The 17,395-nt window shown below is 34.5% G+C and overlaps 1 protein-coding gene across 3 annotated transcripts; it reads left to right on the top strand.

Moving 5' to 3' along the window:
• The first annotated feature begins 140 nt into the window (after positions 1-140).
• Positions 141-15,723, top strand: LOC107875714. Of its 3 annotated transcripts, none has more exons than XM_016722530.2 (17): positions 141-389; positions 598-681; positions 4,906-4,952; positions 5,104-5,188; positions 5,436-5,568; positions 5,653-5,737; positions 7,349-7,435; positions 7,552-7,641; positions 7,873-8,327; positions 9,063-9,144; positions 9,230-9,406; positions 9,479-9,532; positions 11,987-12,079; positions 12,150-12,215; positions 13,341-13,387; positions 14,113-14,799; positions 15,235-15,723. In XM_016722530.2, the coding sequence occupies exons 2-17, from the start codon at positions 630-632 to the stop codon at positions 15,605-15,607; spliced, it is 2,613 nt and encodes an 870-aa protein (XP_016578016.1). In that variant the 5' UTR covers positions 141-389; positions 598-629; the 3' UTR covers positions 15,608-15,723. The 3 variants fall into 3 exon arrangements, with proteins under 3 accessions (XP_016578016.1, XP_016578014.1, XP_016578015.1); XM_016722528.2 differs by having other exon boundaries at positions 144-389; positions 4,805-4,952; XM_016722529.2 differs by lacking the exons at positions 141-389; positions 598-681 and adding an exon at positions 688-4,625 and having other exon boundaries at positions 4,805-4,952.
• The last annotated feature ends 1,672 nt before the right edge of the window (positions 15,724-17,395 follow it).

The raw sequence follows: 17,395 nt of genomic DNA, 5'->3' as shown, positions 1-17,395 counted from the left end.
CTCTTTATTAATATACAACCGACATACATATAATATTCTATGTATATATTAGAATGTTTATAATATATTTTTGGGGAGTTGATATTTTTTGTAATATTGAAAGCATAAATTGTGTATTTGTATAATTTTTTAGTACTTTTTACCATTCCTCAATCGACGGAACACCCTCAAATTCACTCTTTTTTAACTCCGATTTCCATTAAATTACCCGCTTCCCGTGTTTAACCCGACCCAAACAGACGCAGCAAACGAAAATTGTCCCTTTCAACAAACACAAACACAAACACAAACACAAATATAACAAGTATTGTGCTACTTCTTGCTGTAGCTGAAGTTGCATAGCATTGTATATTGGAGTCTGCTGCTGCTGTGTGTGAAATCTCATGGTGGTATGTCAATTTCTCTTTCCTTATGTTTACTTTTGGTTCCTTCTTTGTTTAGCTCAGGGGTATTCTAGAGCCTGTTTGGCCTAGCGGTTAAAACACTGCATATTTTGAGTTATAAAGTAGCTTTTCAGTATTGTGTTTTGGGAAAAGAATTTGTGCTTGACTAATTCATTTAAAAAGTGTTGTTGATAAACAATATGTTTGACTGCAGCTAAGGATGTGTGTGGCCTCAATGAAGTTGAAATGAGCACCATGAGGTCTCTCAGGTTCAATTCCCAGCAGAGAGAAACACCAGGTGATTTAGTCCCATTTAAAAACAAAAACAAAAAAAAAAAAATGTGTTTGACTTAATTTTTTGTAAGAAGTGTTTTGAGAAACAAATAGCGCGAAAGGACATGTATCAATGTATCGATGTTTGGGGCAAAAGGGTTAATTTATTCATGTGGGTATAATAGTCTGTTGGGTCATGTTTACGAAATTGGCTATTTTGTGTATGACCAATAAATTTAGAAAACACTTTTGATCAACATTAGTGTTTGATCAAGCTTTTTAAACGTATTTTGAAGGTACTTTTCTCAAAATTGTTTTGGGAAAAAGTTACTTTTCTTTTAGCTTTTGAAAAGCGGAAATATCTAGGAACACTTATTTTCTCTCAAAAGTTTGGCCAAACACTTTGGAATAAGTGTTCTTTTGAAAAAATAAACACTTTTGGCCTCCCAAAAGCTTACCAAATAGGCTATAAGTTATTAAATTGGATGAACGAGTAATTTAATCGAAATCAAATAAAATTTTGGATAATTTCGAGAAATTCCTTGGATTGAGGGGTAATTTTAGCTAGTGTTTGGCCATAGATTTTCAATATTTTTGGAAAGTTAGATTTAAGTGAAGTTTGAATTGAAGTTTCACCATATGTTTGGCCAACGGATTTTGGGAAACATTTTTCGCTCTTTTTTTGAAACAAATATGAAACATGATTTATATCCTAAGTTTTAAAAACTATTAAAAATACCTACAAGTTTGACACAATAATCAATTTTATGATGAACTGAATAATACATTATACAAAAATTATAACACAATATTTTAGAGCTATTGAATATTCCCTAGCAGATATGGCTTGTCGATCTTACAAGAGATATTTGTATCTGTTGAAGAGATATACTAAGTATGTCAAGTGATCACTGATTATGTCAAGTGATCATTGATTAATACCCAAATCATGTTTATCCTGGGAATATGGCCTAATAGAAGCCTTACATTTACTATTACTCAGAATCAAGGTAGATTTTAATTTTTACACAATCTCAATAATGGTATCATGAAGTGAATATGAAAGATGTCAAGGTTTGGGAAAGGTATTGTATGTCCCATAAAATATATCTTGTGTACATGGCTGAGTTTCTTTTGTTCTATTACGTTGAACATTGAAATTAGATAAAAAAAATCTTGAAGGTTTGGAATCATTTTGATCGCCTTTTCAATATGAGATCCTTCCAAACGGATTTCATTCATCCTCGGTGGTTTTAGAAATCTTGCAAGAAATCCCAAGTTGGCTATGCCACTTCTGTGCTTACTTTTTATTGTGAATGACCACATTTTCCCGTTCTTCTATAAGCATATATATATATATATATATATATATATATATACCAGTGAGTAGGATTTGACAATGAGTTTTAGTCGGTGATTGAAAAACTTTCCTTTATTGATCTTGATTCACGTACAAATTCTAAAACTATGTACCCAGCTAAATCGGAGAGCTAGATAGTTTCTATCGAGATCGTGATGGATGAACATAGCTTACGATCACCGGCTTTGATCATGCAACTTAGCAGATGAGGAAGAAGGACATTACTACGTGAACATACAACTTCTGATAATTTGCCAAAAGATAAGTGGAATTTTATATCTCGGACGATGAAAGGAGATAAGGCAAATGGTGACAAGAGTGCAAATGTTTGATTATGTGAAAGCAAATAGTGGAGGCATAATAAGAGATCATATTCATGAAAAGATGGAGGCTAAAAGTACTGAAATCTAGAAAGAAAGAGGAAAACGCTAAAGAACAAAGATTATAAACTGAAACATCTAGTTACTTCGTTTTATCTCATGACTTATTCTCTGCTTTACTTTGTTCTTCTTCACTTTTCATTGCACGTGAAAGTATTTGTGAGAACTGTTTGACTCAAAATGTGCCTTCAGGATCTTCAATGCCCCCCAAATGAAAGGAAATTGTGGTGAACTAATCAATTTTATAGGTTGATATGATAGAGTTAAAGATTGTGTACACAGAGAAATAGAAAAGGCAAGGTGTGAACAATTAATTAGAAAAGAACAATCAACTTTGAAAAGATAATTATACTTAGGAATGACTGATATTGTTGTGGATGAAGGATACCGACAAGGAAAGATCTTGCTTTCAATATCATCTATTGGAGAAATCAGGTTCCAAAATTCAAATATACCAATGTTTAATCGTGTGAAGACTAAACAAATCGCCTAAGGAGGAAAGCTTGAAAACAAATATAGAATTAATTATAAATAATGCATTTTAACTTATATCATAGGAAAATGTTACTCTAGATGTTAGCGTTTTAGTATATTTAAGTTGCATCATATAACTTTATTAAATTTTTCCAAATATGTATGCATTAACTATTAAGCATATCTATTCAGTGAAAAATATGAGACACGTGCAACGCACATGCTGAGAGACTAGTTTTAATAAAACTACCAATTGTACAATTGTTAGCTATTACAATTTGTCAAATAACAATTAGTCATGAAGATCCATCCATGCAAAAGAATGAATAATAACAATGACAATAACTAGTTATTCTTTAATATAATCTTATTTGGTAGGTTAGATAGAATTATAGTTGAAGTCATAATTGATGAGATTTTCTTATAAAATATAAAAGTTTGGGGTAAGTTTTAGAATTTTAAAAGAACCCCAAAACTAGATTTTGGTCCAAAAATAATTTTTTTTCTTGATTTTGGGATCTTGAGATTTTGCACAAAACTTGACAAATTTTATGGCCAAATAAATTTTGCCAAATTTCCCCCCCAAAACTACTTGCAATATCTAATGACCAAATGACTCCTAATTAGTTTTATAAAGGTAGGGTATAATTGGCTGGAAACAGCCTCTCCACTTTCTTAAAGGAAAATGGAAAGCCTGTGTATACACTACCCTCCCTTGACCCCATTTGTGAGATTTATGAGTTCGAAGCCTAAAGGGCAACTTGTTGAATCAAAAATGCCAAAACGGCAATGGGAATATGGGGTAGACCAAAAGGGACAAAATGTTCATACCCAAACATTTTGGTCCAATTGTGGACTCCTAACTGTGCAGGCAAATCATCGGAACAAAAACGTTTCCTTATTGTTCTTTATTTATTTTTTCTAAAAGTCGTTTACGGCTAAATGATATGCTTATTATTATTATTTTTGAAAATCGTTTAGAGAAGAACGATTTGCTCTGTCGTGCTGTTTTTTTTAGAAAGAAACTTTTTACAATATTCATTAATGGCTAAATATCTGGATGCTTTTTAACTCTTTTTGGAAATTTAGAGTTTGATGTCCACGTTTCAGAGTTTGATGGCCACAACCAGTTGGCTTCTTAGGCCGTAACAATCTTAAACAAATTGAGAGTTTGATGTAAACGTTTTTACTCTTTCTAATTTTTTTTCGAGTTATTTTATTCTGTCCACATTAATGTTCAGTTATTTAGTCATTAACGAATTTTATAAAAAGAAATAAAAAAGCATGACAGAGCAAAGCTCTAAACAATTTTCCAAAAAACATAAGGATATCATTTGGCTGTAAATGACTTTTAGAGGAAAAAAATAAAGAATGATAAGAAAATTGTTTTTGCTCCAACTATTTGCTTGCACAGTCCGGCCACTTCAGGGCCCACAATTGGGGCAAAACATTTGGGTTTGAGCGTTTTGTCCCTTTTGGTCTACTTTAAATTTCAGTGGTCGTTTTTACATTTTTGATTCAAGAAGTTACCCTTTAATATCCTGATTCTTTTGCTGGGTATGTTGCTCCAGACTCTTTTATTGGGTATGTCGTTGTTGGTGGCCGGTTATTTTTGACCCTTTTTCCTTTAATCAACTGGTCATTTGCCTTTGTGAGACCATACACAAAACGAGAGTAGAGAGACCGGAGAAGTTCTCTAAATTATCAAAGAACAAGCCATCAGAGCATGTAACTTTATTGGCAAATCAATTCCAGGTCGTTATTTGCAGCTCCTTTTATATGCTTCTAGTATTTATGATTTTCCTTCTTGTGATTCTCTTTTTTGTACAAGAATCAAATTTTGTCATGCTGTAGAGGGAGTTTGTCATTAAAAACTAATTACTATTTTTTATGCATTTGACGCGTTTCCTTAAAATTGTTGACATGTTTCTCAGGATTCACAATTTTGGTCCCGTAAACAGAGCAATGTCTTTGAGTTTTCAATCTTCTATATTGGTGGCTTCCCCATCTTACCCCAATTCTGTTGCTTGGTCAGAGGAGAATTTGGTGGCTGTAGCTTCCGGTCATATTGTTACCATATTGGTACATTTCTTATTGACAACTGTGCCTTTCTTGTAATAATATTGTACAAGTTTGTATCTTTGGATATTTTCCGAGCTTTCGATTTAGTATCATCAATTAGATATTGAATCAGCACACTTGCTAGTGAAAAATCATATTTTCTTGCTTTCAGAATCCAGCTAAACCATTTGGATCACGAGGTCTCATTACCGTCCCTCCTGGAAAACCTTTTCCTATTGGGTTGATTGATAGAAAAGGTAATGCAATGTGTCTTGTACAGTTAAATTTGGTCCACGAATGAGATCCTTGTTAGTACAAAATGATGTTATTTGTACTGAACCATATTTTGTATTAGGTTCTTCACTTTACTACCACTTGGGTATCGGGAAATTACAGTAAAATTTTTACTTGTTAAGAAAAGTATCGTGAATTAGTTGGACATTTTTTTAATGGTCCATATCTATGTTCCAATTATGCCTGAATTTCTACTTGGAATCTTCACAGATTTACTCTCTGGCTGTATGTTACATATTGCATTGTCTCGAGACTCCTCCCCTCAAGAAAAGCTAAATCGCGAAAATCGACCATGTGTCCGGTCAATATCCTGGTCACCAATTGGAGTTGCTTCAAATTCCGGGTATGATCATTGAAGCATATCAGTTTAATGATCTTTGGTCGTTCTCAACACTAACGTGAATAACATTTTTTTTGCTTGGTGTAGTTGTTTGCTTGCAGTCTGCACTACTGAAGGACATGTAAGGCTTTACCGGATGCCATTTCGTGAATTTTCAGCAGAGTGGGTAGAGGTATGAATCAAGCAAGGATGTGGAATAATATGTTCATGGCTTCTTGGTACTCTAATTGTTTTTGTTTGTTGGGGTGCCTCAAATGTATTGGCAACTGTCTAAGATTTCAATATACAAATTAAATCAGCTACATTAACCTAAAAAGAAAGAACTACAATTGACGATACAGAAGAGTAAATAATTCATTGAGTTCAGGTGCATACAGTCTCCCTACTTCTTTGGAGATAGTGGTATGGTCTGCGTATATTTTACCCTCTCCAGACCCCACTAGGTGGGAAATCACTGGGTATGTTGTTGTTGTTGAGTTCTGGGTTATGAGTGAATAGAAATTGTTTAAACACATCATTAGATTGATGCTGTGAAGAACTATAAAATTCTTCATCCTCAAAAAATACCATTGTAATCCTATAGGTGGGGTTTGGGTAGGGGTAGAGTGTACGCAAACCGTCCCCCTACCTTGGAGTTAGAGGGATTGTTTTCGGAAAATATTCGCCTCAAGTAATGCATATCAAAGCAATTTGTAAAATAAAGAAGTAAATAAGACATAATAAGTGATATAGAAAGCATCACATAACATTCATGACAAAAAGAACAGTGACAAGAAGAACAACAGGATAATAGGATAATGCGATAACTGGAGTACACGAAATAACAGGTAGTAGCAAAAAAAAAAAGAGAAAAAAGAAGCTACGAGAATACTGCTAATTCTACTAGTATGAAAGAAGAAACAGGTATGGTGCACCACACTATCACCAACCCTATCCCCCAGGAAAGCGAGACAACACTTAACTACCTACTAACTTTCTACACTAATCCGCGACCTCCAAATTCTCCTACGCAAGGTTGTCTCCTGAGTTAGCTAAAGTTGCGCCATATCCTTTCTAATCACCTTTCTCAAATACTTCTTTGGCCTATAACTACCTCTCCACGATACTTGAAACTTCATTTCTTGGGGATGACTTGTGTATCAAGCTTTACTTCCATGCCAGCCTATTGTGTTACATCATTGAACTTGCCTTCCTAGTATTCAGTTTTGGTCCTGCCCAACTTGAACCTATTAGACTTGAAGGTTTGTTTCCAAACCTCCTGTCTAGTGTTCAACTCAGTAGTGTGTCTTGTCAATCAGTACTATGTCATCTGCAAATAACATAAACTATGAGTCATTATACCTCACCTTGGATATGACGCATCAATTCATCCATCACCAAGGTAAATAGAGATAGACTAAGAGATGACCCCTAGTGAAGAATTCTCTACTTCCTCACAGATTTAAGACTTTAATACACAATAATATTCTTTTGAAACATAATATTTTACTACCTCAACAAATGCCCGAAAGTATTCAATAAGTCTTCTGCATTAGTTCATGGCTTTAGTTTTCGATTTTATTCCTGTTTAATTGTTATTCCAGACCCCTTTTCACCTTGGTGTGAATAACGAGCTCCAATTCACATCTGGAAGTTCAATTTAGAACTTTTAGAGTCCTCATTGATCAAGCCACATGGTTCTCTTGAACAATTTCCAATGGTTTTCTCCTGTTTCTTCATAATGATCATCCATTCTTTATCCTTCTAGTCTTTGCCCATTGATCTAATTATCAAACTTCAACAGGTCATGGATATATCAAAAATGCTGTATAGCTATCTCACCTCTACCAATTTTCAGGCTGCAAGCTTTAGAGTCTCAGAAGTTGCTGATGTAAGTTAAATTTATTGCTTACTCCATTATGTGAATTTTACTCTTTTCACTTGAAACAGTGCCTCTTCTCTGTATATTCAGCTGTATTTGATTTGACTTACTTTCTGTTCTAACAGCCCACTCAAGCTTGCTTAGATGAAGGAGATGATGATCTGCCAATCTCTACCATGAGAAAGGAACTTAAGCGTCGGAGACTGAACGCAACCGTACTTGCTGATCTCTTTGGTTCCTCCAAGTATTCACTATGCATGAATATTGTTCTATCACACGTTGTAATTACTTAGACTGCAAAGAATATAGACAGAGATAGAAGGGAAAAGAAATGAACATTTACGAACTACCTTTGCCAAATGATTGTTTACTTGTTTATATGACGAAATTCGCTTATTACCAACTTCCGGGAGCTTTTCTTGTGATGCTATTTCTTTTTTTGTTAGGTGATGGAGGTCAAAGCTTGCAGTCAGAAAGAGAAAAATACTTCTACTGTTACTCGCTCAAAAGCAATGTCTTCGAAGAAAGTAGTTGGAGATGGCAGTCAATCATTAATCACTGCCGAGGAATATGCCTCTCGCAATGCAATGCTGTCTTCACTCATTGTAGCTTGGTCACCCTGTCTGCCACAGACATCTGGTGGTGGTATATCTACTGCTAATGGCTTGATTAGTGGCTGTTCTGTACTTGCGGTTGGAGGGAAATCTGGTGTAATATCATTGTGGAGAATGCATAAACCAGAAAGCTACTCTATTATGAATTGCCCCGACTCAGATGAAGCATTGCTTGTTGGACTTCTCGAGGCACACGATACTTGGATCACAACAATCAGTTGGGGATTGTTCAATTCTGATGCTTCAAATCCTCTGCTTTTATTGGCCACTGGATGTTCCAATGGGAGGTATGTAGCTATTTGATATTATTCTATAAGCATAGCGAAAAAGCAGCGATTGGTGCACTATACTTGCAACACATCCTGTCCTGACATGAAATTAAAAAGAAGTTTACTGAAAAAGAAGTTGTTAGCATGCCGACTCCCCATTTTTCACCTGATTGTCTAGAGACTCCTCTGGTTTATATTTTCCTCCTTAGTATAAAGCTTATCTTCTGAATAAACAAATCAAGACAAGAAAATCCAAAATAATTTAGAGCACTTAGCTTCTAATGAAGGAGTGAAATTGCTAATGAGGACAGAATAAAGTAAAGTCGAGTGGTAAAGTAAGAGGGGAAGAACAGTTGAATGACAGACTTAAAGAACACTATTAATAATTAACGTTTTATTGCCAATGAGGAAGAAATGAAGTAATTAATTGGTAAAGCAAGAGGCCAAGAATAGTTGTGTCCAAGTTTTCAGGAAGAGATATGTGTTAGCGTCATCCTATATGATAATTCTAAACTTCTTTTTTATTCAGGAAGAAATAAAGTACTCACATGGTAATAAACAATAGAATGGAAGCTTATAGAATAGAAGTTTTAGTAAGCATCCTGAATCAAGATGCTTAACAACCATGCTAATTGCAGAAGACAGCTATACACGTAGATGCTGATGTCAAATAATGCAATGGCTTGCAATATATTGCATTTTCTCACAAGTTAATAGCTCAACAATTTATTCTTCTTACTTTTCATTTTGCAGTGTGAAGATCTGGCATGCGTGCTGCAGAAGACTAGTAGAATCATCAGAACTTAGTGATTCACCCTTTTCTCTATTGAAGGAGGTCTCCTTTTGACATACAGATCTTTCATTAGTTATTCCTTTTTCACTTTTCCGTCTCATTATCTGTTCCTTATTTGTCTAAACAGGTAAAGGCCGCTGACTTTGCAATGGCCACTATGGTTTCCCTCACCGTGTCTGGGCAGTCACCTAACAAAATGCTTTTAGCCATTGGCAAGGGATCTGGATCAATTGAAGTGTGGACTTGTGACATTCTTGTTCGTAGATTTGAGAAAGCTGGCTCCTGTGATGCCCATAACCATGTTGTGAGTTCTTGTTGATAATCAAATCTTACCTCTTTATCGTCGGAGATATTAACTTGTGTTGATGTGTTCTAGGTTACAGGTCTAGCTTGGGCTTTTGATGGACGTTGCCTTTACAGCTGCAGCCAGGTAAGCTGCTCTATTATTTGCTGTTTCTACTTGGACTATTTTATTGCTGTTTTCTGTTATTTTACCATAAACATTTAAAGCACAATGTTACTATTCTCCGAGTAGTGTTATCAATCTAATGGAGAGCACTCTTTGGATGTCTCTTTGTCTATCAATAGATGGCTGTAAAAGTAATATAGCATACAAGGATTTTCCAAATTCTGCCCCCAAATCCTGATGCGAATTTTTTTGGTATTAACAATTTTATTTACCAAACCTCGGTGTGGGATTTACTTGGAAATTCTTGCATTTGGAGCATAATTTAATGGTAGATTAACTTTCTTTTTAAAAATAAAATAAAATTGTACTGTTGTTTTCTTCAATCTTCAGCATTAACCTTCTAAAATTCACAAGGTAGAGAGTTAGATTCTAAGGCTTTACAGAGCACCCAGGAAATCTATCAGCTTATCTACTTCCTCTACACAATTTCTTTTACACCAAAAAATAAAGACACTAAACAATTCCAATTCACATCATGAATGGATTTGATCTTGTCTTCAAAACATCTCCCATTCCTCTGTTTCCATACAGCCCACCTCATCCAGCTGATCATCAGATCAGCAGTATGCTCAGGCATAGTCCATTCAGTCTTAGAGAGACCGAAGAAAAGATTCCACAATTGTCCAGTGAGCTTGCAATGTAGGAAAAGATGGTTGTTTGTCTCCGCAGTTTCATTGCACAAGAAGCATCCGGTCACCACTACTCTCCCCTTTTTTTGTAGCACTTCATGAGTCGGTCAAGCTCTCTTTACTACTAGCCAGGTGAAGCACTTGACCTTTGTAGGAGCCATGTTCTTCCAGATATTGTTCCAGATCCTAGAATTCTCCCCTTGCGTCACACTGTTTTCCTTTTTATAAAGTCTATTTACAGAGAAATAACCATCCTCTGTATGTCTCCATCTCAGTGTGTTAGCAAGAAGAGTAGTACCAGAGAAACACTCCACTTCAGTTAACAAGCTTGTCACCCTATCCACTTCCCAGTCGTTTAGATGTCTTCTGAGGTTTAAATTCCACCCTTGAGTTGACCACCTTTCAGAGATGGTAGCTTCAGGATCGCTGCTCAATGCCATAAGATCAGGATAACTATGTTGTAGAGGTGTTTCTCCTATCCAATTGTCTTTCCAAAATCTGGTTTTGGTACCATCTCCAACCATGATTTTAGAATTTCCTTGAAGCTTTGGCCATAACGCTTTGACTGTCTTCATGCTTCCATCCCATATGTTCCATTCACTTCATTGGAGCACCATGGACTAACCTGGCCATGCTTATAGGAGATAACCTCCTTCCATAAAGTTGAAGCCTCTTCGCTGAATGTCCATAACCACTTCATGAAGAGACAATTATTCTGATTCTTCAAGTTCCTGATACCAAGACCACCCTGACCCTTGCTCAGTTGTGCCACTTCCCATTTCACCAGGTTATATCCCTCTCCTTCCTTGTTGCCTTCTATAGAAAATCTCTTATTAATTTGTTCAGCTTCTTGACCACACTTGCAGGAATAGGAAACAAAGACATCACATAAGTAGGGAGAGAGTCCAATACCGAATAAATTAGTGTGATCCGTCCCCCTTGAAAATAAATACCGAGCTTTCCCTTGAGCTATCCTTTTTTCAGTTTTTTCCAGAATGTTGTCCAAAATTTCTATATCTTTGTGTCTTCTGCCTAGGGGCATGCCCAAGTACGCAGTAGGCAGATTTTCTACATCACATCCAAGAATACTATCTAGAACCTGAATATTAGCCACTTCTTTGACTGGGAAGATGCTGCTTTTTCTCCAATTCACTCTTAGTCCAGACACAACTTCAAAAACTACTGGCATGATTCTAATGTAAGTGACTTGTGCCACTTTGGCTTCACAAAAGATAATAGTGTCATCTGCATAGAGCAGAGGACAAATTTCCAGATCCCCCCTCTCACCTTCTCCTATTTTGAAACGTCTAAGCCAATTGTTTTGCATAGCTGTTCTCACCATACTACTAAGTCCTTCCATAGCTAGGATGAAGAGGCAAGGAGATAAATTGGATAAGAGCTACAAAAGTAGCATTTTCTTTCAAAAACCTGATGATCATGGAAATTCTTCATTTTTCCCATAATGTCCTCCTTGACCAGATCCCAAAAAGTCTGAAAGAAATTCATTGTATATCCATCAGGCCCTGGAGCCTTGTCAATTGCGCAAGACTTAACATTCTCCCACACCTCCTCCTCCTCAAAGCTTCTTTGTTGCCACACCTGATCATCTGAAGAGATCAAAGCTGATCCTTGGAGATTAAAATCAGGCTTCCATTCTTCAGTTTCTTTGTAAAGGTTTAGGTAAAAATTTTGAATGACGTTCTTTATTTCTGTTGTCTCAGTAATGGCTTGACCATCCACCTCCAGGGAATCTATTGAATTATACTTCTTTCTGATTATTTTGTAGGATGACTCAACCCGCTGCTGGATTTTACATGAAAATTCTCTATGTGAAGTACCTATTCCTTCCAATACACCTGGCGTGGAAAGCTCTGCTGATGTATGCACATGTATCTTGGTTTCGTGCATCTCTGTTACCATCTGTTTCATAAATGAAAAATTCATTGCAGGTGCCAGATGCATTTTGTTCTTCCTTTGGTCTAGCCGTATCTCCGGGAAATCTGGTGATGGCTGTGGTAATGTTTCATCCTTTCAGTCTATATTTTGATGTACAAGTGTGGTTTGTCTGCATACTAATTCACAATTTGCAATGAACATGTAAACATCAATATCCTGATTCGGCAAATGACTTTGAAGTGCAAGATATGGACTAATTGTCTAATACCACCAACAAGACCAAGTATGATGCATTTATTGGTTTGGAAGAATTTAATTTCTAATTTAGGGCTGATTCACAAATGACTCTCCCTTTTCTAGTTTTTTTCCTGTCACCCTAAGCCCTAAATGTTTAACCTCTAATTTCCTTCCAAGAGTGAAGGGTTAGTCTATAAATGATGTGTTCTTGGTCATATATGAAAGTAATCAATATGTGGAGATCCTTTGTATTCCAAATTATTGATTTTGTCTGCCTGCACAGGATTACTTGACACTAATATTAATCTAGTAAAATCACGCTGAAATATCTTACTGGAAACTCTCCCATATGCTCAGCAATAAATGATTTTTGTCAGCACCTTTGGTTTGACCATCTTGTTATTTGTTTTTAGAACAGAATGCGATTAATAGCCCGTTTGGCCAAAGCTTTTGGGAGGCCAAAAGTGCCTTTTTTTAATTAAAAAAAAGGTGTTTGACCAAGTTTTTGAGAGAAAATAAGTGTTTCTGGGGAGTAGCAGAAGTTGTTCTTCAAAAGCTAAAAAGCAGCTTTTTCCCAAAAGCACTTTTGTGAAAAATACACTTAGAAACACTTCTAAAAAGCTTGGCCAAACATTAATTGCTGCTTAAAAGTGTTTTTTAAATTTATTGGCCAAACACAAACTGCTTCTCACCAAAAGTACGTTTCTGAAAAGCACTCCTCAAAATAAGCTTAATTTAGAAGCTTTGCGAAACAGACTATAAGTTTCTTGTTAAATCTTGATCAGTATAGTTTTTTAGCAGTTAAGTCCAACTAGAAACTCCCTCCTGAAACTATTATACGCCTCTTATAAGATCTAATTTTCTTTCATCACAAGCTTCTTGAATTATAAACAGATCATCAGGTAAAAATCCTTCTTTAATAATGGTAGATATTGAGTTGTGATGTTTATTCTTTTCTGTTCTGTTTTAATACTTCTATACCAACAAAAGTTACACACACCGTGCAGGTAAGAGCTTTTTCTACCGAGCGACTGAATCAAATGTATGAGGCAAGGTATTGTATTTCCCCTTTTTGGCTGTTTGTTGTTATGTAATTGTAGATGCCGACTTTCACCAGGATCTTGGTATATCTATTATCTACTAACAAAAAATTATCCATGTTCTTAATAATACTTTTTACAAAAGAAGGGTCGGGCAAATTCTTTTTTCAACTAATAGTATCTTCTTCTTTTTTTAATGACTCTGGTGTTCTTCGCTGGGTAATTACAACCTCCCAATTCAACAGATTCTGGTGTTCACACTTTTAGAATGCTTAAAAAGTCCATATAGTTTTCTAGATCATTTTTCTCGTTCGTTTCCTCATCTTTTGTGAGGGAAAAGTAAGTTTGATTGTAAAGCTATTCCAACATGTAAATCAATGAGTTATCTTACACAGATTTCCTTATCTGCTATGTGAAGCTGCTGCTTTCTGATATGCATAGATCTATCTTTCAATTCATAAATCTATCTTCATGAACAAAGGAAGGATGTCTAGAGTTGGAACTGTCATTATGATAAATGAAATTTCGTTGATTATTGACATGTTGTCTTCTGTAAAGATAAAGACTTACATCTTTTACGGATTCATATACTAATATGGACCAAGAAATAATCTGATAACTGCCCTGTGCCCCTGTCTAATCTATTTGTGAAAAAAAAAGATGATAAACTAGGGGCAGTGCTTTAGCGGGAAAGATAGCTTGCTTGAGAAACTAAAGTCACTTTTATCAAAACTTCCAGGGCTCTGAAAGCTGCAGTAGAATTTCTATGGATTGGAGGACAGCAGCTGGAGATTTCCTCTACGGCTTGTCCAGATTTTGACATTAAAGTTTTCCCAGATTTTCCTGAGAAAGAGCTAATTAGTTGGGAGAACAATATATTATGGTCATTAAATCAGCATGAACCTTTGGATAAACCATTGGTTGTTTGGGATGTTGTAGCAGCACTCTTGGCCTTTAAACAGTCTATTCCGAAATACGTGAAACATATTATACTTAAATGGTTGAGATCTTCTGTGGGAGTTTCTGCAAACTTGTCTGAAGCAATTAAATGCCTCTCAGGGATCTCCTCACGTAAGTTGCAAGTCCTCAACATCATCAGCAAGCTGGTAATCTTGAAAAAGGTGGAGACAGATAAAGTTGATGGGAAATCACAGCTTTTGGAGGTCTTCGGTAGTGTGGAAGATGAAAAATTGGATTGGACACAGCTTCATTCAAATAGTGAGATGGAACTGAGAGATAGGCTGGTTGGCTATAGCTTTACTTTCTTTCTTGGTGTCGCCTCTGCTTCTGATGGAAAGGGTAGTAAACCTGGTTACTGGGCCCCTGTTGGAACAGCACAGATGAAGCAGTGGGTTGCACTTCATTGTAAAGATGTAAAGAATCATCTGAAGCTTCTTGCAGACGAAGTACGATCTGTTGCGAAGAGGTAGCGTTCCGCCCCATGCCTGCCTTAATAACTTCTCTTATACATGATATATGCCACATTGTCTTTATATTTTCAACGTTCTGATGTTTCAGCTTTTTTTTCCAGCTATATTTAGTGCAACTTAGAAAAATATTTTGTGATCTAAAAATGGTGCTCATTTTCTCCTAGATCTTAATCAGATACGAACATTGATTGGTTTTAAGGAATATAAAGGAATTGATAAAAGAAATCTGCATTTTTATCTCACTCATTATTTGGATTCCATCTTAAAGGTTCACATTGATGCAAATAAACCTCTTCTTTCTTAATGATGGACACTTTGAATTTTCTAGTGTCAGTTAGTAATTGTTTATTCTGTAACTTTTGACGATTACAGTATTCAAGTGGATACGTGGATATTGCTGATTCCGACTCACTGTGTCTCTTATTTTGCAGTCAGCGTCCCTCCTTTTGTGAATATGTAGAGGAGGAGGAATGTAGTTTCTGCTCAGCATCTGTACCATTTGATTCTCCAGATTCTGCCGTCTGTCAAGGGGTGAAGTGTGATACTGGAAATAGTCCAAGACACAAACTATTTCGGTGTGCTGTTTCTATGCGTATCTGCCCACTTGTTCCGGTATGGCATTGCATGTGCTGTCAGAGATGGGCTTCAATATTAGCTCCTTCGCCCCTTTTCAAAATGTCTGGATATCCTTCAGATTTCAAGTCTAACACAGATGATGAACCTCCAAAACCTTGGTGTCCCTTATGTGGGATTCCTTTAAAGAGATCACTGCCAGAATTTCTACTCTCACCATCCTTTGTATAGGGTCTAGTAAATAGAGAAGTACTTATTAAGTTAATAGTGTTCGTAGAATGTAACTGATGTAGAGGGATCACTACTTTTTAACAATTGCTTTGATTATGATTTTTTTCTATGTAGTCTCAGCATCTCTACTTGTGGTCTATCGGAGACAACCTCTACCTCTCAAGGTAGGTAGGGGTAAGGTCTGGGTACACACTATCCTCTCTAGACTCCACTTGCATTGAGTATGTTGTTGTTGTCGATATGTTGTGTCGATGTAAATGGTCCCTGCAATAAGAAAATCTAGTTGGAGATTTTAGACAAATATGCATGCGACAGCGAGTAGGGTTGGCCCGGTTGTGATGGGGTTGTGCCAGGGGTCAGTCCTTGGCTTGTTTCTATAATTAACAAAATATATTCAGGGATGGATGTTATGGTGTATGTTATTTGTAGACATGATATGGATAAAGATGGGTAGAAAGATTGGAGAGAAGGCCAAACCCATCGATAGTCACTCAAACTTGTTGCGAAAATTTACTTAGACCCCTAAATTAAGGTCTGTTCCTATTAGACACCTAAACCCACGTATTTTGTTCCAATTGGACATTTTTTGTCTATGTGGCACTGCGCGTGCAGTGCCATCGTGGGAGGCGCGCAAGGAGCATTTTTTTTTACTAATTTACGAATAAAAAGTTGTCAAGTGGCATTGAGGGCCTCAAAATTTTTTTAATAACAATTTTATTTTTTTTAAACACTAAAGGCCCCAAAAAGCATTAGAGGGCCCCAATTTATTTTTATTTAATAAAATTGAATTTAAAAAAAATCTGTTTTTTATTTACATCTTTTAAAAAATTTTATAATTTCTTTTTAATAATTAGTTTTTTGTTTATATTTTAAAATAATTTTATAATTATTTTTTCATAATTTGGATCCTCAAGCCATTTTTTATTTTCATTTAAAAAAGTTTTTTTATTTTTTTAATAATTTATTTCATTTTTTAAAAAAAATTATAATTTTTTTCGAAATAATCAGATTTCTATTTTTATTTTTTAAATAATTTTATAATTATTTTTTCATAATTTTTATCCTCAATTCCATTTTTTATTTTCATTTTAAAATTTTTTATAATTTTTCTAATAGTTATATTTTAAAAAAAATAATTTTTTAATAATTTATTTCATTATTTAAAAAAATTTATAATTTTTTTTAATAATCAGTTTTTTATTTTTATTTTTCAAATAATTTTATAATTATTTTTTCATAATTTGGATCCTAAATGCCATTTATTATTTTCATTTTAAAAAGTTTTATAATTTTTTTTAATAATTAATTTTTTAAATAATTTTTTAATAATGTATTTCATTTTTTAAAAAAATTATAATTTCTTTTTAATAATTAGTTTTTTATTTTTATTTTTTAAATAATTTTATAATTATTTTTTCATAATTTGGATCCTCAGTGCCATTTTTTATTTTCATTTTTAAAAATTTATAATTTTTTAATAATTAATTTTTTAAATAATTTTTAAACAATTTATTTCATTTTTTACAAAAATTTATAATTTTTTAAAATAATCAGCTTTTTATTTTTATTTTTCAAATAATTTTATAATTATCTTTTCATAATTTGGATCCTCAATGACATTTTTTATTTTCATTTTAAAAAGTTTTATAATTTTTTTAATAATTAATTTTTTATTTTTAAAATAATTTTTTAATAATTTATTTTATTTTTTAAAATAATTTATATTTTTTTAAAATAATAATTTTTTTATTTTTATTTTTTTAATAATTTATTAAAAAAAATTCATAA

The sequence above is a fragment of the Capsicum annuum genome, chromosome 6 (genome assembly GCF_002878395.1).
Source record: "Capsicum annuum cultivar UCD-10X-F1 chromosome 6, UCD10Xv1.1, whole genome shotgun sequence".
Taxonomy (NCBI): domain Eukaryota; kingdom Viridiplantae; phylum Streptophyta; class Magnoliopsida; order Solanales; family Solanaceae; genus Capsicum; species Capsicum annuum.
The sequence above is the reverse complement of the archived record's forward strand: the minus strand, read 5'-3'. Positions and strand labels throughout refer to the sequence as shown.